At 37.1% G+C, this 24,090-nt stretch overlaps 1 protein-coding gene across 2 annotated transcripts in view; it reads left to right on the top strand.

Moving 5' to 3' along the window:
• Positions 1 to 24,090, top strand: part of LSAMP (limbic system associated membrane protein) — a 589,224-nt gene that overhangs the window by 292,524 nt on the left and 272,610 nt on the right. For both annotated transcript variants that reach the window (XM_058555836.1, XM_058555837.1), the window contains exon 2: positions 18,299 to 18,531. In XM_058555836.1, coding sequence (XP_058411819.1) covers positions 18,299 to 18,531 — 233 coding nt within the window. The remainder of the gene's footprint in view (positions 1 to 18,298; positions 18,532 to 24,090) is intronic.

Genomic DNA, 24,090 nt, shown 5'->3' with positions numbered 1-24,090 from the left:
GACACAGCCCAGTGTCAGTTAGGGACGGCCTTGGAATCATTTACAAATGCTGAGAGTGGTAGTGAGGGAAAGTCTTTGTGGCTTAGGGAAACAACTCTCCCATCTAAGTTTAATTTTACGGAGCAGAGTGAGTTAATGTCAAAGTCTGGCCTCGTGCGTGCTGTACTACTCAGGCATTCCTGTGGGTTGTCTCAGAATTTCTATTTTATGGAAACACCTTCAAGAGCTCCATGGTAATTAAGTAAGAGGGAAGTTATATTATTCAAGGATTAGTATGCACTACTTGTCTAATACAATCATTTTTAAAAGCAGAGTTCAAAGTTATATACATTTTTATGTGTCTAAATATATAAATTATAAGCTCATTATGATTCCAATTAAACAAGTATGACTTTAAATACAAATCACCAGAGATAAGAATTGTCAATATTCTAATTGCTTTTATTTCATTTATCCTTTTCTCTTTTCTGAATTTTTGGTACAGAACAGGTGTTTTTTTATATTCGTAAAACATACAGTGAAAATATTTCTGTTTCTAGACTTCTCTACCCTACATCATTTACTGATCCTTCAAGTTTGCTATTTCACAGGAAGTGAGAGGTAGGGTGTGACTTGAGATGGAGAGAGAGAGCGCATGACTTTTATTTTAAACATTTCTGTATACAAATACTCTTTTTTCTATATCTTCTACTTAAAAACAAGTCATTCTGAATATCTATTCTAGAATTTCCTTTGGCATTTCATACCAGCTCTTTTATCTGATTCTGTACTAGACGCTCTGCAGCCTCTCTCTCTCTTCCTGTCTTTCTCCTCCTCTATCTCTTTCTCACTATTTCTCACACTGAGATTGTATATGCTTCTTGCTCTCTGCTTCACACTCTCTCTCATGCTTCCCTTATTTATTATTTCTTGTAGATACATTTCTGTTTTTCTTCATCCACCTGAATGCCTGAATGCAAGGCGTCTGAACACTGGAATTTCAGAAGCTTGAACTCATTAGTACATAGGAAAGTATTTCAAAATCTCCTCTCAGAGCCACAGAATTATCAGGGATATGTATATAAAACTGAAACTCAAATTTAAAATGTCAAAGGCTAAGTCGTGGCAGCTATTTAGGTAATGATTGATTGAAATGTATAAAAAAAAAAAACATTTTACTTGAATCAATTATTGATAAATCCAATAGACTGTAAATTTCTGTTATTGAAATAGCCTTGTGTGGAGTAGAGGAGAAATATAGATATAGATATGGACATAGTATGGGGTGGGTTAGCCCAGGTGTTTGAAAGATGATTCCCTGGAAAGACAGCATAGTTAACTTCTGTGATGGTTCTCTTTTCAAACCAAATTCTCTCCTACGTCCTTTCTAATTACTAACAATTTCCAGGAGTTCCCAAACCTGCCTTGTGGATTCCACTAGATCCAGTCTTTCTAACTGCAAACTTCCTAGGTTGGTTCCTATGTTTCTAAAAATCTTAAGATATCATGAGCTGTGGATCAAAAGATCCATCTATTAAAATACTAAAAGGTTGAGTAGGGATTGTAACATTTAATTGTTAAATTAATGACTTTTTCAGATTGTCAGCCATTCTAATTCCTAGATCTTTTATTAGTTTTCTTGTCATAGTCATTTGGAAGCTCACTGCCCATCCTCACACCCCTCCTTTGAGTTTTAAGGGAAGGATACACTAGCTGTTTTAGACTGTGTAGTCAGGCCGAATTCTGTTTTTCTCTCCCATCGTGCCCTCCATCGTATATTTGAGCCCTTTGTTAAGGTGCACATATTTGCATACTCTCTATAACTAAAAGAGAATTTGGTTTTGATCAGTTGTGGTTCCAAGATCCACATTTCTAAGGGGTATCCCTATCCTGATCTTGCACTTCCTTGTTAAATGCATTTGCAGAGCTCTGCTTTCTCTGTTTTAGTTATTCAGCATTCCAGGTTAGAATGCAACTTTCTGTTTTGGTATCCAGCTACGGAAGTCTTATCCCTGCAAGAAAGCAGGCCTTATCAAGAGCACATGGCTTCTGTCCAGGTAGATTCCACTGAGTAATTATCTTTCACACACTGGAGGAGAAGCTGTCTTGTGTTATCTAAACCCTGCTATTCATCTCCCTATCTTTGCCTCTGAAAATTCAGTGCTACTTAGCAGAAGCAGAGTGGCTTTCACATGCTGCCAACTTGTTGCTGGAATCCGCTTGATTTTGCATCAACATCCATTACAGAGACTGCCTCAACCTCACTGAAAACACATTTTAAAACAGCCAGTCAATCTATCTTTTTCATTAGAAAACTCTTATCAGAAGAGCAGTGAAAAGGGAGCAAATGTCATTACCCAAATTAATTGATAAATTAGCAGAATTAATGAAACAGAAAAGAAACAAATAGTCTTGCAAATAACATACTAAACAAATTTTTCATAACCTATGGCAAAAAAAATGAGTGTTTTTTTAAAAAGGGGAGAAGGAAGGAAAAGAAAATATCATAAACTGTATCACTTTGTAAAAATCTACTTTTCCATAGGGTATTATAGCTCCAAGTTTTAAAGCAGGGACATTTTGAAATCAACATTTATTGTGATTCTAAATAACTTTTTGAATACTCTAATAGCATTGATGAAAAGGAAGAATTAACTCCCGGCTCAGTGCAAATTCATGAACCCACAGGTATCAGGAATTGCCTTCTGTTAGGCACCAATCAGAGACAATAAAACTTCTTATTGATCAAAAGAAGACATTTACTACCTGTGCTACCATTTCTCAAGGGTGATGTCTGCTTGGCTATACAGCAGTCCACAACCAGCTGTCTTACAGTCAGCTCCAAAACTGTTTATATTGAGAGGGCTGTGCCTGGCAGTTAGTAGACTACATGAGAAGCCGGGAGGTCTTGGTGGCGGTTAGTCCTCTCACATCATGCTTCTACTGTGACTGGAACAGAGTTAAAAGATTGGCTGGCAATTCTCATTCTTTTATCCCATACTGTGTATCACCAGCTGTGGCAAAAAATATTTCCTAGTCAAACTGAAAAATAGTTCTTCCTTAGCCAAGAGCTAGCTATCCCACACCCCAGTCAAACTTTCAAAAGGCTTTTTGATAATAGATGACTCTTCTGGGGTTGTGCCTGCTGGTGCTCAAGCAACCTCTTGTCCTATTTCTAACACTTGAGTCTGCTATGAAAGCATCTGGAACACCCAGGTAACAGCTTGTTTAATGCTAAGCTCCTGCTATGGTTTTGAGTATGTTTCATGAGGATGGAAAGTAAAAATGTGTTTGTTAAGTCAAGAACGATTCTGGCCTATAATATATTCTTACTAGCTTTTCATCTGACATTGAATGGAAATGGTATAGCTATCTATAAGGTCTTTTGGGGAGATTTTGGTCTGATCTCACACCCAGCATCACCCACTGGAGAGGTAGAGTGAGCAGGTTTAGTATTGTAGAGTAACAGAGGATAGTTAATTGCATTTTCCCATTTTAAGAAATTTGCAGTAGTTCAGTTGTGGGTGGTCTGCAAAGATCACACTGTAGCAAACGTTATTTTCTACAATATCTTTGTCCTGTGCAACCCTGGTATCTGACCTTCTGTGCTGTTAAAAAATGAAGGATTTAGGCACAAATAATATAATAGAAGGGGTTAATAGCTGATGTAAAATCTCTTCTAATCTTCCTTGTAAAATAATATTAAATTCCCTACATGATGGACAAAGAATGGGTGAGCTGTGGGGAAGAACAGAAAATGCAGGCCTGGTTTGCTTTTGTTGTTGGCTTGCTGAATTTTTTTTTTTTAATATTGCCTCAGGCAGATTTGCATCTAACATTAGCCTCCCAGAAACACACTTTACTACACAATGGAGAATGTTCTCCACTTATTTGTTGCTTGAGGCTAACAGGCTGAGCTGTTTTGCATTGAATATGTATCTTTTGATCTTGCTTTATTTTCCTCCTGCCATTTTTGTTGCTGCTAAGCGCTGATGATTAGGAGGAATCTGTAAGTGAAAACTGCCAAAGGGCTTCCAAATGATGAGATTGGATTCACTGGCCAGTGCTCACACTGAGTTCTGTGGGGGCCACCGAGGCCCTATATGGAACTCAGTGATTGAGAAAGAAATCAGCTTAGGTTCACTTAGAGGAGCATCTACTTAATGAAAAATACTTTCTTTGCAATCTTGAGCTCTAATTCTGGCCTCTAAGAGCAGATTTTTTAAAGTTCCTATTTCCACAGTATTCTGTGATTCAGGCCTTATACAGAGGTAGAGTGATCCACAGGAAATTGTATATTTGAAATTACCTTTATTGTTAGAGAATTTTTTTATTGAATACGTGCAGGATTTTCATGCATTCAATTCATTTCTGTACTGATATACTTAGAACAGAGAAACTAGGGACTCTGACTTGCTTAACTTTATAGTCTGGCAGGGGTATAATTTTAATGTGAAACGTGTGACATGACACTAGGTCTTATACTGACAGAACAATGTTCATAAAGATTAAGGGACTCACATTACATAAGAACAGAAGGGAAAGGCATACAAATAAGTAGTTTGCTTAGCTTGATTTGTGTTCTCAGTGCAAAGTGTGGCAAAAAAGAGATGGAATGAGAGGAAGTGACACAGAAAATAGGAACAAAAATATACGATTTATACCATGTCTATTAGGTCACTATATTCTAGTCTCAAAACAGAATAAATGTAGTGATTAATACTGTAAAGGATCTAAATAGTCCACTTCTGAATAAGGCCATCCATACCACTATTCTCAGTATATTTGAACATAATAACATATCTTGATGAGCTATATTATTTACTTCCTTTAGTACAGTTCTTTTGGAGAATTGAGGGTAACAGAATAGGAACTTTAGAAAATCTTTCCTTAGAGGATAAGAAAGAGCAGGATATGAGAAGTAATAATACATTATTATTCATTTGACTTAGATAAGTCAGCTCTAAATCATTAAAAAAATTTTGTTATTGCTTATTCTTCTCTCATTCTGTATCTTGGGGAAGTTTTGCTTGATCCTGATTGCTGATTTGGACACTGACATCCAGAATGAAGAGATTGTGTCTCATACTAATCAGAGAAAAGAAATGTGGGACAAAATTTACCAATAGTAAAGAATAAACATAGCTGAATAACTATAGTGCCCCCTATTGGCTGGAAGACTCTAGAATGTCTAAATTCAGTGGCCTCCCAGGCAACAAAGCATCAGTGAAGAAAATCCCACTCTATGTACCTCTTTATCACCCTTTCTGGTTGTCATCTTGGTTATATTTTTATCTTGAAGGAAAAAAATAATTGCTAATTTCACAGTGAAGCACGATGGGTATAGAAAAATTTTTAAAGTTCTGTGAGATCAAATTAACCTATTTCAGTAGAGATGAGCAGTGAGAAAATTGGTTATGACTTAGTCACAGATCCTCTATAAACTCAGAGATTAGGTTATGTTGCTGTAGGTGGTTAGTCCTCAATGTAACATCTGGGTACAGATTAAAAATGTTCATTTGGATCCTTAATTATGAACCTCTAGGGCAAGAGACACCAACAAGGTAATATCAAAGATCATATTCAAGTCCAGACAAGGGGAGGGGCACTGGTGTATTTGAAAACATTTTATATTTTCACTATACAGCATATCTTCAGAAATTGTTTGAGTTACAAAGTTTCTATTATGTATTTTATTTCTTTTTTAAAACTTTGTATTTACACATCTATTATAGTGTATCACAGATGTATCATTTAAAAGATATCATCCTTTCCAGCAAAGAGAGGCAGTGAAAATAGCAGCTAATGAAGGAAAATAAGATGGCTGGTTTAGAAAAGACAGATGGCCTTTGATCTGCTACACCTCTCCTCTTTCGAAATTGCTAGGGATAGTAAGATTCTTCCACCTGCAAGACTGAATTAGGAAGGAGACATCTCTAAGAATGTGACATGAGAGGAGAAGGACTCTTGGTGTATTAATTCATCCACTGAACAATTATTGAGGGATCTTATGTGTCAGGCACTTTGTGAGGCAATAGATGTGCAAAGATTGATAAGACGTGGTCATGCTTCACTCTCAAAAGAGTGTTGAGAGACAGAAAAACAAAGAATGAAAATGCTAGCACAAGCAGGAAAGCAACTAGGGAAATTGGAGATTACGAGGGAGGACACATCTGAGATGGATTTTGTGTAGTAAGTTGGAGCTTGCCAAATGAAAAAGTTGCAAAAGATATTTTAGGTAAAAGGAAAATAAGGGCTAGGAAGAATGAGGTTGGAGTCTGAGTAAAGAATAAGATTTATGGCAGAGAGGGAGTGTATATCAAGAGGCCAGGCTGGAAAGGTAGATTGAGTTGATTTACGTTATGCTACTCAATTTGAACTTTTACAAATAAAAAGTACATTTAAACAAAAGGATTGCATGATCAGTTTCATGTATGTTTTGTTCTGTATGAAGGAAGAATGGAATAATTGTAGGTAAGGGATATAATATCAGAGGCCAGAACACCACTTGAAAGTTTATAACACCAGTTGGCAGTGATATTTACAACAGGTGAGAAGGTCCTGAACAATAGCAGTGGCAGTGAGGATGGGGAGGAAAAGTCAATCTCGGGGAAAAAAAAATATATAAAAGTAATATTCGATCACATAAATGACACGAAGGAGAAGAATGAGACAAGGATAGCTCTGTGGCTACTAGCTTGAGTTAATAGATGGATTTTGATTCTATTAACTGAAACTGGGAATTTAGAAGGACTAAAGTGAGATGTGAAGTGAGTTTCACCTCAAATATGCTGAATTTGAGATGCCTTTGGATATCTATGTGGAACAGCTGAGTATGCCATTTTTGATTTTAATCTGATGAAATGTAATTAAAGGCAAAAAAACTGATGAATGGATGAGAACTGCTCAGTGAGGACAGGAGAGAAGAAAAAAATGCAATCCTGGAGAACAGCAATATATAAAAGGTGAGTGGAGAAGGAGGTGCTGATTATGGAAATTAAGAAATAGGGGAGAGCCAGCCCTGATGGCCTAGCGGTTAAAGTTTGGCGGTCACCACTTTGGCAGCCCAGATTCCCTTCCGGGTAGCAGAACCACACCACCTGTCTGTCAGTTGCCATGCTGCGGCAGTGGCTCACATGGAAGAACTAGAAAACTTACAACTAGGATATACAACCATGTACTGGGGCTTTGGGGAGACAAAAAAAAAGAGGAAGATTGGCAACAGGTGTTAGCTCAGGGTGAATCTTTCCCTGTGAACCAAAGGAAAAAAAAAAAAAAGAAATAGCAGAAAAGTTAGGAGAAGAGAAAAGAAAATGAAGAATGGGTGGTGAATGGTGTTGAAAGCTATTAAGAGATTAAATAAGACAAATACTTAAAATAAATACATTGGATTTAACAATTAGTGGATTAACAACATCATTCTAAAAGTGGTGTTGGTATAGTGAGATGAAGGTGGTGTGTTCTTGAGGGATCATGGACATTAATTAGTCAATATAATATTGACTATTGATATCAACATTATGATTAATATCACCATAATTAATATCAATATTATGTGGACTAAAAATTAGTCAACATAGTTTTGCTGCTACTCAGGTCAGTTCCTGAGCACATATAGAGATTTCATCAGAGTCCCTGGTGCCATGTTAAAAGGTCTTGACCATAAATGGTGATAAGTAATCTAGAAAAATAGAGGAACAATTTCAAAACAATGCCTTATTAATCTCCACTTAGATTTAGCTCTTTTCCTGTCTTTTCATTTAACAACCATATTTTGAGAGTCACTTCGAGAGAAAATGCCTCTTCTGTAATACATTCTCAAAGCTAGAGTGCCCTGGGGACAGAGAAGGTGGAAGTGGAGTACAAATGCTCTCAGGCTAAAGAGATGGTGCATTTGAATCATAGGGGTCTTCTTAGAACTCAGAGTGTGACCTTCACCTTGAAGTATCTGCAACTCCCTCTTTAACTCAGGCTGGCTGTGAAATCCCAGAGTTAAGTTATATGGTGGTTGTAGTAGTATAAGAGGTGATTGACTTTCTCCCTCTCCCAAGTCCAGACTCCAGTTACTTTCTCTCATCACCATGGCCCTCTCAGGGTCAATGCTTTCTGTAAATTGGGGATTGTAGTCTCAGGTATCATTCTCCAGTTCAAGTAGGCTCAGTTCCTTACAAGAGCTCTCCAGAAGGGCTTTCTTCTCAAACTTATCAGCTCTTGCATTCATCTCTATTCTCTCAGTAACTTCTGAAGCTCTTTTGGATCACTTCATTCCAAGTCCCATTCAAGTCCTGATTGTTGATGTGTTCAAGACAGGCCTTCAAGGAAAGATTTAGGTGAGGAAAAAAAGTGGTGAGGAGACAAAGAAGAAAAACACAAAACTGGGTTGTCACACAAGAATGAAGTGCTCCTCATACCAATACCCTTTGGAAGAAAGTACTGGGAAAAAAATAATTTGGGATATAGGAAACATAGGAGGTGAGGTAGGTGGAAAGTGGGTGATGGAAAAACAAACATGGAAGTCAGAAAAATCCCTATGATTATAATTCTCCATGTGAGAACTGTTCTGTGACTTATAAGCATTCATCAGTGGTCTGTCGGCTTCTTGTCAGCTGGGGGAGGGGACCATTGCCTTTGCCTAAGATGAATCTGTTTGGTAATATGTGCTCCTTCGATTTGCAGCTACTAGAGTTTCCTATTTCACATTTGCATCCACAAAGTACATTTAAAAAATAATGTTCGCTGTTTATTTCATATGCCTTCCTTTTACCTCTACCTCTATCAGTGAAGGCAAACTAGACAGCAGAACCTTTTTCTAATGGTAGCCGTGATAGTCGCATTACCTATTTATTTATTTATTTATTTATTTATTTGTTTATTTACTATACGTTAACTCTGTTACATCACACATGCTGTATGTATTAATTGTCATGTCTTAGGGGGCATAATTTCATCCAAATTGTATCTAAGTGGATGCATTGATGAGTCGTATTATAACATGGTTCTGCTCCAATGATAACATTTACATAATACTGTATATGATAAGACTATAAAGTAAGGGGCTGGGTTTTCAAGTGAGACTTATGGAAAACAGTCTCCTGGCTTTATAGCCATGTCTCATACAACAGAATGTTTATACTAAGTGCATTATAATTTATTGTAAGCACTTTTATTTCTCCTTACTGCTGAAATGAAATAAAGAGTAAACTGTACATGGTATAGAGCACAATTTTTTCCTTCTAGAACTTAGCATACTTTTGATATTTACTTTGTAATGACTCAGAAGGTAACAAAATTTTCTTTTAATACCTGTGGAATTGTTTTTAACTGCACAGTGAGTGAAAGTTTTAACTAGAAATTTGAGCCAGGATTCCAAAACTAATTTTACTTTTTCAAAGGCACAACTCAAGGCAAATTTTTTTCCCTTCTAAATGAGAGAGGTTTTTCACAGAGAATGGAAACTCATAGCAAGAATCAAAATGAAAGCAAGATTTAAAATTGTTTCTCATCCTCACTTAACTGAGAAGAGAGGAAAGAGGAGAATCCTTAATTCAAAGGAGAGGAAAGGTTGTACATTCTTGCTACTTTGATGAGAATATAGTTACCACTCATGCACTGAGAAGGAAAAGGAAGGGCCTTCTTCTTGTACCCCAACAGCCCACAAAGCATAGAGTATGCATCTTCAGATAGAGGAGGAACCCCACTTCTGTCAAGCAGATCTCAGCAGATCACAAAATACAGCATGGACCAGTTGTTGTCCTCTCTTCAGGCTGCCCTGAAGAGAGCCATGTGTGGGCTCTAACTGGATCTGACTGAAAGTGGTGAGACATTTAAGGCCTGATTTGCCTATGTCCAATATGCCAAAAATCCTTTAAAAATGTTCCAGAGATGGTGTTAGAGCCTTAATTTACACTGCTGCACTATAACCATCCTGCATCACCCTGCTTCCAATTTAACATTTACTGGCTTTAGAGGACCAACTACTGAGCAAGGGGACCAGAGGAACCAGAGGGACCAGAGGGGTATCAGATGCAAGAGAACCCAGGCCCCTAAAAGGAGGTTTCCCTGGAGATGCCTGTTAATATGCAAGGAATTAGATTAAACAATATCTGGAGGTTGTTGGATTTAGCCCAGAAACGGTATTTCTACAGAATGTCCAAGATTCAAATTATGACAAGTGATGGAGACAAAATTTATTAGGTTCTTCCAAAGCTCCTAGGTACTCTAAATACTTTAGCCCGTTTAATAATTACAAGCATATGAGAAGGTAGTTATTATTTCTGTTTGAGGAAGACAAACACTGAAGCTCTTCAGTAATAGTGGACAGATTGAGGGCTAGGCACTGTTCTATGTGTTTAAAATTAACCAGTTTAAACATTACAACTGCCCATTGAAATAGATACTATTGTAGTCTTCATTTTACAGATGAGGAAACCCAGGCACAGAGAGGTTAAGCAAATGTCCCAAGATCACAGAGTATGTGACAGAGCTAGAATGCAGAGTAGGAAACTGGCTTCTCAGCCTGAACCCATAACCACCCCACCATGCTGCCTGTCTTTGCTAAGTAACTTGCCTAAAGCTACTCAACTATGGAACCCATGACTTTTCCACTTCACCATTGACAAGAAAATGGAGAATCTTGAGTTATGGTGTGATTAAGATGAGGATTTATTTTCTAAACTGATCGAGACTCTTGGAAAGAACCTAGAAAAGCTGTTTTCAACCACTTATGAATGTTCCTGGGATGGATCCTAACTCCAGCTGTGACTGGGATAGAAATCAGTTCTCTTTTTAGAATTTCTGGCTTCTAGAATTTTTTCTGTTTATTTCCTCTATGTGAATGTAGAGATGATACAATTGATGTGACACCAAGAGGAGCACTAACTGTCCTAAAGTTAAGTGTTTGTTGAGATGTCCTCATCACTTAATTTGGTGGTTTTGCTCCTTCTCTGCATGCCATTCTTCTCTCCTGTACCGTCTGCATGGATGTGCGCTTATGCTGCTTCTTCAAGAAGATGAACCTGAAAATACAGCAAAACGTATGTCATCTATACACTTGCATAAGAATGCAGATATAGATGGACAAGGTGCTCCCTAGTGATGGTAAGAGACAGAAGCATGTCTAGGGAGGAGTTTTCATTGCTCCAGGGATGACACAGGCTGTCCTGGCTTTACCATTTGCCATTGTGGATTCTTTTTTGCTCTAATAGGTGATGAATCATTCTATTAGGGAGCAACCCATTCACAGAAAGGGTGCTTTGTCAGTATAGCACATGTAAATAACTAATGCGAATTGAGAATTTAAAGAAATATGTGATTGATCAGAGAGTCTAGGTAATAATACATATTTACTGGGTGTCATCACACTCTATAAGGAAATAAACTTTTTGAATGACTTAGGGCAATCAGTGTTTTTCCTTTATAGTCATCCCTGTATATGACTATTTGCTTCTTGTCTACCATACTCTACCATGAGAAGTATGAGTATAAGCATAGATATTGTTTTACAGCTTATGAAATGTTTCCATTTGCATCATCTCGTTTGATTCATAGAACTACCCTAAGAGTAGTTCTAAGAGGTTAGGTCAAGTATCATTAGCCTCATTTTACTTATGAAAAAACTAAAATTCAGAAAGGCTAAGTGATTGACCTGTGTTCCAATAGGAAATAGGCTGAAGACCAGAACTAAAATCAATTATCTTTAGGAACTAAACAGTATGCCTTTTACCCTGACACTCCATCCGCAGTGTACAGAGTCCTGAATCATTGTGACTAGTAATAGATTCACATGAATCTGCTTCCTATGGTTTACTACCTCTGTGTTCTCACCCTCCCCTGAAAATCCATCATGACTTCTGTGTGTGTGCATATACACGTGTGCAGGCAGGCACCTGTACATGAATGTGTGCAAAGGAACCAGGGTGAGGGGAGATGATCATACCATGTAAATGCTGTCTTGGTGTTAATTGGACTACAATTCAATATGAATCTAGAAAAATAAGTCATCATCAAACTAAGACCACTTTCTGATTCAAGAGGATCAAGATTAAGAGAGCAGATATGCACAAGAACAAGAGAATGAGACCAAGAGAGTAGGCAGGGTCAAAGCCAGAAGTCAAGTCTAGAAAGAAGTAGAGATGGGAGCAAGGCAGCCAGAGAGCTGAAGCTTCTTGTTGTAGGCAAGGCTAGCAGAAGCACCTAAGGCAGCAGTGAATCCCCAATTCTCTTATTTCTTGCTCAGTTTAATCTTAGAACATGGTAATGAAGCAGAGATGACCCAAAATGATTAATAATTCAAAGCTCTTTAAATTTAGTATTTATTTTTTTAATGTGTTTGTGTATGTGTGGTTGGAATTCATTATACTTAAAATAATACGATAAAGTCAGACTAAGGACTTCTGACTCAGGAGAATCTGGGATATTTCCATGATCCTTTATTCTATCCTCTGCTTAGAACTTTTCCTGATTCCACACATTAACGCTGGGAATGAACAGCATTAATTCTTAGACCAAGTATCTTTCCTTCTAGATTCTGTGATAGTTTTGCTGATTCGCTAAGGTTTTTGTTTGTAGGGTTAAAGTTACAAAGCAAACAGAATCAAAATAAAGGCCCAACAGATTCTTGAAAACTTCCTTCACATACACATCTTGAATCATCCCACATCCTATGAAAGAAGGAGAATCATAATGTGAAAAAATAATAAAGGCTAGTAAATAAAATAGCTTTCCTTTGATTAAAGGCGAATAATTTCCTTAAAAATCAATTTTACGCCAATTGAGTTGATTCTCCCTTATCTGTCCTGGGTGTTATGGACCCATTTATATACAGGGAAAAAACCCAAAATGCTAACATTAAATGATTTCTCCAGTATTAAATCAAGAAGCAACCAAGTTATAGCTTTCTCATTCACCATCAACAGTGTACAAGTTTATATTGATGTATAATTTTGATACTAAAATGAAACAACAAAGGGGCATGATTCATTAACTACTTATAACCAGAGCATCACTAGACTTCGTTGTAGTATTTCTGTCATGAACTTGACTTATAATTCAAAGACTTTGGCAATTAAATGCCTGTAAATTAAGAAGTATATGCTCATGGAAGCACTATTGTACTGTAGATGTTTGCCCTGTGCTTCCAGATATTTACACCCAGAGTCCAAGATCTAACTCAGGATTTTTTGACTTTGGCCCTGTCAACATTTTAGATGGGATATGTCTTTGCTGTGGAGGGTATCCTTTACATTATATGATGTTTAGCAGCATCCTTGGCCTCTACTCACTAGATGCCAGTAGCAACCTCCCCCTTCCGGTGGTGACAACCAAAAAATGTCTCCAGATATCACCAAATGTCGTCTGGAAGCACAGATTGCGCCAACTTGAGAACCACTCACCTAACTGTTCTTTCTTAATTTAAGAAACAAATCTCTCTTACCCATTCAGTTCTACTGCCCCTAGTTTTTATAATTAAAAAGTATGAGGATAGCTAATTGGTGAAAGATTAAGTAAAATGTATTTATTTGTTATCAGTGAATAAATACCAGTTTATACTCTTGAGAAATAGAGAAAAGTTTGGATAAAATCTAATGTTAAGTTGGTATATTTTTAGCAGCCAGCAATGCTTGTTAAATATGAAAAGATGTATCTAGTAGCAATTGAACAGGCTTAATATCTGGTAGATGTGTATCACTTATATCATGGATATACTGTCAGTAAATATGTTATTAAGTAATGTATTGATACAAACTGAATTTAGCATTTCTTCTCTGCCTCCAATTATATTCATCGTTTTGGAAGCATAATCCCCAGATTTATGCAGTATGAGTGGAATTGTCAATGTACCTGTTTGTATAAGTGTGCATAATATACTTGATGTAAAGTGTTTGCAGAGATCCAATGCTTGAGAGTGTTATGGGTGCATTGATTTTTTGTGACAGTTTTATGGATTGAAATATACTGAACAGAGAAGATAAAAATTTATTTGCTTGCCTCACCTGTAATTTTTTAAAACTGATTTTTAAAAAAATCATAGGTTCATAGTTAAGGTAAGTAACCCACCTGATATTTGTGGGTTCATGGTTACAGTGGGCAACCCACTAAACATTTATCTAGTGCTTTATGCTTATTTTTGCTGTTTTTGTTTTGTTTTGTTTTTTTTGGTGAGGAAGATTGGCCCTGAGCTAACATCTGTTGCCAATCTTCCTCTTTATGCTTGAAGAAGATTATCCTTGAGCTAACATGCAAGCCAATCCTCTTCTATTTTGTATATGGGACGCCACCACAGCATGGCTTGATGAGCAGTGAGTATGTCCGCACTGGGGATCCGAGCCCACAAACCCTGGACCACCGAAGTGGAGCATGCGAACTTAACCACTATGCCACCAGGCCAGCCCCATTATTTTTGCTGTTTTTCACATGTGATATGGGTTATTTAGTTCCCAGGGATGATCTTTCTGCATAGTGGAAACACTGAGCACGTTTTTTTTTTCTCTCCTTCATTTTCATTTTAATACCATATCCAACAATTCTCTTTAAATTTTTCCTTTGTATATAATACTTTTAATTATTTCTTAAGAAATGTTAAAGTGGTTATCCATCCATTCTGCATCTCTTAGATAACTAACAAATATTTGATAATGGACCTATAGCAATTTGTTAAATTAAATTGAGTTTATTTATTCCACACTTGAGGAAGTGCCTACTGTATGTGTACATGGTGAGTTTATGCCTCTAGGCTCTGTGAGGGCTCCACAGGTGAATTATAGGGAGGGTCACTGTCATTAATAAGCTTATGAGGAAAGATGAGTACAAATAACTGTAATGCAATGTGGAGTCTGATGAGCTCATAAGAAGGAGCCAAGTAAAAGATGGGATGCTGATGAGAGAAGATTTCCTGGAGAGGTGGCACTTTGTGTTATATCCTCATGTCCTCAGCTGCCTGCCAGAAATCCCACCTAAAGTGGGGGACATTGTCTGCCCCTCTCTCTTTGCACCAACACCTGCTCTTCTTAGGGTGCTGTCCTTTCTAAATCCTGGAATGATTTGCAACATGATGAGCTCCTGGAGGAAACAGTCTATTAAATCCAAACAACACATAGCACTTACAGATTTTTAAAATACATCTCTTCACACGTTTCCTGCTTTAGCCAAGGCTGATTTTGAAGATAAAGTCATTAGGTATCCGGTTTTGAGCTAGATTGCCTGGTATTGAAGCAGCATCCTGGGCGGGGGATACTTCATTATTATACTATAATGGCACGGTATGAGAATTCTCATTTACTCTACAGGTATGCCTAGTGCACAGTTAAGCTAACTTACCTTCTAGATGCAAGTTCATGATGCTTACTGGCCAGTCAGTGAGTGCTGGGAAGCAGCATCTGCATTTAATCAGCATTTCCTCTTTTCTGAATAGCTAAGAGTTCTGTGACTACCCTGTGTGATTGGTTATTTTCATTTAGCAAACATAAGTTCTACAAATTGAGACTATTATTTTGACTCTTACCATCTTTTTTCTTTTGTGTACTTCTTATGGTTTAAATCAGTTGCCACCTTAAATCAAGACTTTAAAATTTCTTAAATTAGTTCTGAAATTGTGTTATTCTTTTGCTCATTTTTCAGTATGAAAGTTTTAGTCACATTGTAGAAAGATTATTTTCTAGTTGTAGAGTCAATACATTTACTTTGGAGCTACTGACTGCATAAAAAAAGAACCCTTAAATATCTAGGGAGTGTTTTCCTTTTTAAAAATATAGATTGTGCTCTGGTGCTTGGAGTTGGCTAACCATACTGAGTTAGTAAAAAGTGTGAGTGTATGTGTAAGTGTGTGTATTCTAATATACCTTTTACTTATTTGGAAGTAAAAGATAAATTCAAAAACTAGATATGGATGAAACACAATATGAAAAAAAGATGTTATGTAGATTGTCATAGAAAAATTTTCACATAATACATTGTTTCAGTAGATGCATTTTTATGAGTATGGCAGTTTTCCTGAAATAGTCAATTACTTCTTTAGGTAAGATAGATCTGAACACTCCAAGAGAATAATTTGGAATAATGATCTGTGTGATAATTTTAACTTTTTCATGGACAAAAATTGCTAAAATGTCCGAAGGACCCTAAAGACCAGACTTAGAAACTCTATCTTGTGCTAATAAGGAAATTTGCCCAATTCACTTGTGGGTGTTGTAGGGCTTGGGATAGGGGCAGCGGAGTATAGGTAAGCATATGTCCTCTGTCTGTGCGTGTGACACTGTTAGTTCACACAACAGGCATTCACCAGGTTTAATCTGGTTTTAACATCAGATTAGTTTTTGGAGGTCCCTTAATGAATAAGGCAAAATCTCTGTCTTTATTTGATTTATAGGCCATATTTATGTAAAATATATTATATAGTATTTTTTTCCAAAATGAACCTATTAGGGCCATATTCTGGGCTAAACAGCATTCAAAGTACCTCTGTATGATGGAGCATATCTGGTTGCTGCTATGCTGAGCTGTATAGATGAGAAAAGTGCAAGGAGAAATGTGATAGGAGATTTAAAATGCATTTTTGGAGGTAAATTTCCATTCTTCTCAGTAGAAAAGAAAAGCAGTAAATCTGTATTGACAACTTCATTTGTGATCTAGAAGAAGACAGCAAATAGCCTATTAATTAATTCGTAATTGATTCTCAGGTGAGAAGTGCCGCAAACACCCTGAAAGACAGAGAAATGATACCACAGAAAGATAGAACAGGAAAAGTAAAGTTGAGTCTAGAAAGAAGCAACAAGCACCCATGAAGTTAGCTTTGCTCTCCCCTATGGAGAAGTTCTAAATTATCAAATGCATATAATTAATCTCAGCAATATCTGCATGGCAGAGAAACACGTATTGGGTAATGGAGATACTAAATAATACCTTAATCTACCTATGTTTATAAAAATTAATAGGTGGAGAAGAAAAGAAAGACCTATATCTCGTGGCACCTAACTAATTAAATAAAATTCTCATGCTAAATAAAATATACAATTCACCTGAAAATAATGGGATAAGGAAATATTTTGTACCATAGGTAAGGTATTTTTAAAAGATTTTTCCTTCTCCTTCTTTTAAAAGAGATGAGTTGGCCTTTGTATCCCTACAGTGGACAACCTGGTGATTATGCATCCATTTCCTACCTATACATGGGTGTAGAATCTCTATTCTTGGCTGTTTTGACCTGAGAGAGGACCTGGATTTGACTCGGTTTGGAAGATACAGGGGAGCAAGGTGTTTTAATTGTTTGACTGTCATGCTCCTGGCTCCTTCTGTCCATCCCTCATGCCCCAGAGCACTGAGCAGCTGGATCTGCAGCTGTGAACAGGGTCTAGGACAATCTCCCTGTGGAGCAGACATAAATCTTGCCAAAGAGATACAGAGAGAAGTTTTTTTGCTTGATTTTTCCATTTCCAGATTCTTGCTGGAATTGAAAGAGAAAACGGCACTCACCATGAAGTGTTTACTCCTCTTCATTAATCTGTGTTCTTTGCCTCTTTCTTTCAAGTTTCAGAAAGAGACCCTTTTAGGTTTCTAAAATAGGTAGTCATTCAAATAAACATTTTTTCTTCCCCTTCCTTGGAGTAGGAACTACAAAATTGGTTTCTTCATTTCCCGTGAAGAATTGAATTTATTCTAATATGCCAGAAGTGCTGGTAGCAAGCTGTCTCACCAGCAGACAACCTGCTGCCCTCAGCAGCTGGAACCAGACTTAGACAAGATGACATTAGCTTTGATTTCCTTAACACAATACCTCTCTACTTTCTCTTGGACCTACTCACATACTTTCCACTCCTGGGAGTAGGCATTCTAAACTCACAAGGATCAGAAGCAAACTCTGAAATCTGGTCTGATTCCTACGGCAGTGGAACATAACTTGAATCTACCGTCACACAAGAATTTAAGACTTATGAAAGAATAAATACAGTTCAAAACTGAGTAAATGTGCCACGTTATGAATCGTCTAATTCTCAGAGTTACTTAAACAGATGGAGTTCTGTGTGAATGACCTTTTCCTAGACAGGAAGAAAATAATCCATGGGAATTTAACTTTAACCTATTTAACTTTATTTGCCTGCATTTTTCATACTGATTGTTAAATTAAGTCTAATATAATGACATCCATCCATTGGATGGTAATTAGATCTTAAAGGAGAAATAGTGACGATACTTAGGACTCTAAGCAATGGCATGGTAATGATTCACCCTGCATATAATTATTTTTCTTGATTGGTCTAATCATGTGGAGAATGACTGCAGATGCATGTATGGCTAAGGCTCTAATGTTGTTATTCTGCTCCGCCAGGTGCATTGTAGAAGACAAGAACTCAAAGGTGGCCTGGTTGAACCGTTCTGGTATCATTTTTGCTGGGCATGACAAGTGGTCTCTGGACCCCCGGGTTGAGCTGGAGAAGCGCCATTCTCTGGAATACAGCCTCCGAATCCAGAAAGTGGATGTCTATGATGAGGGTTCCTACACTTGCTCGGTTCAGACACAGCATGAGCCCAAGACCTCTCAAGTTTACTTGATCGTGCAAGGTAAGAAAAGGGTGAGAGAGGTGGTAGTCAGATAATAATCATGATGAACAACATATTTGCAAAATCCTTTCTGAAAAGAAAATTCCAAATACATTATTGCATTTAAGTATCTATTTTCTCTCTAAAAGAATAGACTTAAAATGAGAGGACTAAGGAGAATGTAGAAAGAGGAGTCTTGCCACTGTAAGCAGTACCCTTGGTGAGAATGTTTTCTCCTAGCCCTGAGTGTGAAAACACACAGTAAAGACCACAGCTGTTGGGATAAGTTGAAATGGGGACACAAGAACACACAGAATGCTTAGAACTTTGTGAAGCCCACTTTATCACACTGTTAGGAACTGGATGCTTTGCTGAAGGTTTGATTTTTATGTATCCTCAGCTTAAAGAATGTCACTAATTATCTGTTTTTATGACAGTAAATGTTGTTTGGAAAACTAAAAATTTCCAGAGGCCTTGCCAGCCTCTCAGCTGGCCAGGTTTCTTTGTAGTTTGTATCTCCATCTAATGGCAAGTTATTTCTGATCAAATCCAGTGACAAGGATCTGCAAAGTCATTGGGGACAATCTGCTTCTAGATTAGAGTTTCCAAGAGCATATATGAGTCATGGTTTCACAGAATGAAAATCCTAAATGGCATAACCATGCCCCCAAACTATAGCTCTCTTGGGTTCCTTTCCCCATAATTGCAGAATGAGAACAAAGCTGATCAGCTGCACAATTTTATTGCAAACAAAGTCAAACCACCAGTAGTTTCAATCCATCTATTAGGAAAGATCTAAGCACTAACAAATATTAAGGCTATGTTCATGTATTCTTGATTTACAATTTTACGTAAATTTAATGCAGATTAGGCATGGCCCTAGGGCTCCTGTCAAGATTCCACTGCAGTCAGTGGTGTGGCAAAGTTTGATGGTAGCCTCTATTAATGTGTTATGCAATTGATTATTGTAGTGTTTAAATTATTGCTCTCCCAACTCCTCTGACTAATAGATTGAAACTGGAGTAAAATACATCAGAGACTGCCTGGTGCAAGGGTGGTTTAGTCATGTAACCTCTATCTTGGTCCATTTGTGATGGCTGACAGCTTCATTTTATTGCTTGTAAAAGGCATGTCTACTGACTCGCAAAGTTCCTATCACAGTCAAAGCATAGAATGCTTTCCTTATAGTTTAGTAGAGAGTACTTGAGCTCCATTACAAGAAAACACCAGGGCTTGGATCTAAGATAGCCCACTTAAATGTGTAAACATTACTAGAGATGCGTAAATATGTAAATGGATTAATTTATCACCTCCCTCAAAACACAACCACGAGCGCGCGCGCGCGCACACACACACACCTCAAAACAAAAGAAATCATACTTCATTCAGTGGCAGGGGGAGGGGAGATAACTAGTTTTCTTAAGGCCACTTAGAACAGATTTATCTAATGTCCAGCTCGATGTTGTATTATGAGATGCCTACACAATTTTAATACCTTTACAGTCTTTAATGTCATTGGAAAGTCACTAGAGACCACAACTAGAAAATGTGTATTGTCTTATACCAAGCAAAGTTGGGCAATCTGAGTATTATATTCCTTACTTTCTAGGTGAGGAAACAAAAATTCATTAAATTTAGGTTACTTGTTCAAGATCACACAGAGAGTTCAGGGAGCAGTTTGGAGCCAGGCAGACCAGGAATCAAATCTGAAGCACTTTCTACTGGAATGGAAATTTTTTATGACTTTAAGAACTGCCAGATTTATATTTAAGTCTGAGCTCTTAGCACCAAATGCCCAAAGCCCTTCCCTTTCTTTTCTTATTCCTCTCTGTGCTTTTTAGCTACAAACATGACTATCCTGAGAGGGTTAGAGCTAGAACTAGGTTAGATTGCATTGTGTACACCTCCAATCTGTGTCAGCACAAGTGAAATTAAATTTAACTTAATACTAAGTGCCAGGTACTGTTGGTTCATTGTCTCATTTGATTCTAATAATATTATTATTAAGTAGGTGTTAAAAACTTTATTATAAATATTCAAAAGCTTAAAATTCAGAGACAATAAGGAGCCTACCAAAGGCTGCCTGCTCGCTTAGGACAGGGTTTCAAACCCACATCTGTTTGAATCAAGATTTTATTGTATTTTCTTTTTAACCATATTGCTTTGAAAGAAAAAATGAGCAACAAAGCCTCTACTTGTAAGTGAAAGGAAAAAAGTATTGTCTCCTCTTTCAGCCTGAGTCATGAAGGGGGATTTTTTTGGACAATTATAGGGATGTTGGCATTTGATATCTAGCACCAGATGGCTGATTCACTTTCCCTCAGGACGTTCAACTTTGTGATTATGTCAGTGGTTCCATCTCTTCACGCTGTTTGTTCACACTACTTCATGCTCCAAGCCTCGACTCTGCATGTTTTCACCATATCAAAGCTTCTGCTTCTAGATATGCCTGGCATCCCTCTTTCCTCCAACCCCACAGCACCTGCCTTCAGAATATAAGGGTCTGTTGAATTTTTCAAATTCTGCCTTGTTCACCTTCTATGGTTTCTGCAAATCCAACTTAACTAGTCATTAAATAAATACTGTATTCGTTTTCCTCACCCAATGGTGAGGCCACTTTTAGCTCAAAGGTGGTATGAGATATCACTAAATAATAGCAGTTAAGAAATTAAGAATTTGCAGTCATACTGCCTGCTTCAAATATCAGTTTTCTTTCTTGCTACTTAAATTTTGGGGTACACCACTTAATTTCTCTAAGGCTCAGTTTTGTCATGTGTAAAATAGAGATAAAATTAAATTTTTAAATCCTCCTAAATTTATCCTAAGGATTAAATTAGATTATCTATGTAAGCCCCTAGCCTGGTGTCTGGAGATCTTGTGTTCTTACCCAATAAGATGATGGTGGTGATGATGATGATGATGATGACGACGATGACAATGACAACTATGATACTGCTGCTGCTCTAGTGTCTCTCAGAAGGCTCACTTTTGCCCTAGGGGTGCTACCCAGAGTCTAACAACTGCAGCATCCACTCATTGCCTGTCACCTTGCAGTAGGCTCTTTCAGCTTTTACATCGGGTCCCTCTAGTCCATTTTCTTCAGTTCTCCTTTTCCTTAGCATTCAGTCTTCAGCTTTACTTCTTTAGGATCCTAAAGGGCTTCTTAGACCAGCATCACTTTTAAGTTCTCAGCTACATTTATTAAATGTCTTTGAGGAGAAAATGCAGTGTGCATCAGAAACACATAGAGGGTTTGTTAAATTTTAGATTGGTGGCACTTCCCCAGAATTTCTGATTAAATAGTTCTGGAGCTAGGGCCTGAGAATTTGCATTTCTAACACATGCCTAGGTGACACTCATGCTGCTGGGGCAGGGACCACACTTTAAGAACTACTGCTTTAAAAGAATTGTGTAACTTCAGAACATCTGGGAAAATAATCCTGCATAATTTCATTCAATTTCAGGTAGTGTTACACCCTCGAATACTCCTAAAACTAATCTTGTTGGACATGAGACAGACAACAGGTAGATTGACAGATATCTTAACTTTCATGATAACATCTTAGGCCTTGCAAGTCTGCTTACCTAGCCTAGTCCTGCGGAAATAAAATCTTCTTCTCTCTTCCCAAATTGTCTATTTTCAGGTATCAAAGGTAGAAAAACAAATTATTGAGACATAAAAACTGCTCTAGACTTCACAAATCTCAAATTTATAAATTTTTAAGCATTTGTGCGCCCTCACGTTTCTCCTACATGCCATTTCCCCTGGAAGCCTTGTTTCCTTTTATGCATATTCCCACCATGTTAGTGATTTTTCAGCATCTCCAAAGTTTTCTCTCTTATTATGGTGATTATTTTTCAGAAGGAAAGTAAGTTTTTATCAGTTCATGAGAGTCATTACACACAAAATATCCTGTGTTGAAATATATATGCTACATGGTTCACTAAACCTAATCTTTAGCTAAATGACATCTCCACACATCTTCCTCATGAGATACACAGGTGAAAGTTTTGCATCAGCAAATATACAAATCAATAATGACCTTTGGGATAACTTGTGATTAGTGGTATTAAATGTTGCATCTGTGGAAGCCAAGGCTAGTCAAATATAAACATGCATTTGAGATACTTAATAAATGGTGGGGCCCATTTCTAAAGCCAGATATTTTGGTTGTCATGCCACCTCTTTACAAATTCTAAGATAAAGATTAAGAAAACATCACCCTTAACTTCAATAAAATCAACAGAGTACTCTGGCTTCCTTCCCATTAATAATGTCCATTTCTTCTCCAAAGATTTCCTGCGTTTTTTGTTCATGTCACAGAGAGAGTCACATCTGTTAAGGTGATGTTTCTCTTTATGTGATTCTTGCATAACCTGCAACAAAGGCAAGATTTTGGTTTATTATATGTGTCAAAATGAGAACCACTCCCAGAACAATAGAATCAGAACCCCTGGGAATGTGGCCAAAATTTGCAGATACACTATGCTCTGCCAGTGATGCAGATACATGTGAAAAACCAAGAACTACTGTTCTAGAGAGCTAAGCAATCAGTGAGAGGGATTTGCTGCTGCTGCCTGCTCATTTTCCTGCATGACACAGCACCAAATTATGTCTAAAACTCTGTGGAGCAGGTACTAGAGCCTTCTAATTGAAAAATTAAAAATAGAATAAAATAAACCTGTGTACTCATCAAAAAGAGATTAAGCTCATGTTCTTGAGCTCTGAGAACAGTGGTTCCAAAAACGACGTTTTTTTTTTTTAATGTAACATTAAGCTTCTCCATGTGTATGTGAATACAAAGGACATCTGAACATGACAGTGTTTTTAAATGTGAATCTTATTTTTAGATATGTCATTCACAATACCTTACAACATTTATCATATTTTCAATTTATTTATTACATTATTCTTGAGTCCGTTAGCCATACTGAAGTGTTTATTTCTATGTTGAGTCTTCTCCTTTTTTATGCTACTCTAATTTGGTTAATATTGTTTTAGAAATGGCCAAATCTGCATACACTAAAATTGGAGACAATTTTTAAAAAACATTTTGGAGTTTTTGAAGTTTATTTCTAAGTAAATATTTAAATTTCACTATAATATTGATAGAATCCCAGAAATTTTTCTCACACTATGACTCAAGTCACATACATGCATTGTGAGAATCTCTCCATTGCTTGTAAGAAATTTATTGCATAATTACCTTAATTAAACCAATACAATTATGGGAGAAATATGAAAGTGGGACTCTTTGTAAGACCAAACATGTTTGCTCTTTCTTTCCAAATCTACGCACTTAATAAGCCACATTTCCTCTGTCTCATTAATCGTAGAATATGCATATTGACTTATAATTGCAATGTCTGTAGATTCTCTTTTAATTTAACAATTGAAAACTCAAATGTTAGGAAGCACACGTTTAATTTTTTTCATGAATACTAGTCTAGAACTTGTTGTTTCTAGGATTTAAATTCTTAGAAGCATTTTACGGTCCTATTAAATATTCCTAATTCTGACTCAATTCTATTACCCAGAACGCCAAGCAGGTATCATTTTACCTCCCTTAATCTCTCTCC

The sequence above is a fragment of the Diceros bicornis genome, chromosome 15 (assembly GCF_020826845.1).
Source record: "Diceros bicornis minor isolate mBicDic1 chromosome 15, mDicBic1.mat.cur, whole genome shotgun sequence".
Taxonomy (NCBI): Eukaryota; Metazoa; Chordata; class Mammalia; order Perissodactyla; family Rhinocerotidae; genus Diceros; species Diceros bicornis.
This window is presented reverse-complemented; position numbering and strand designations above follow the sequence as displayed.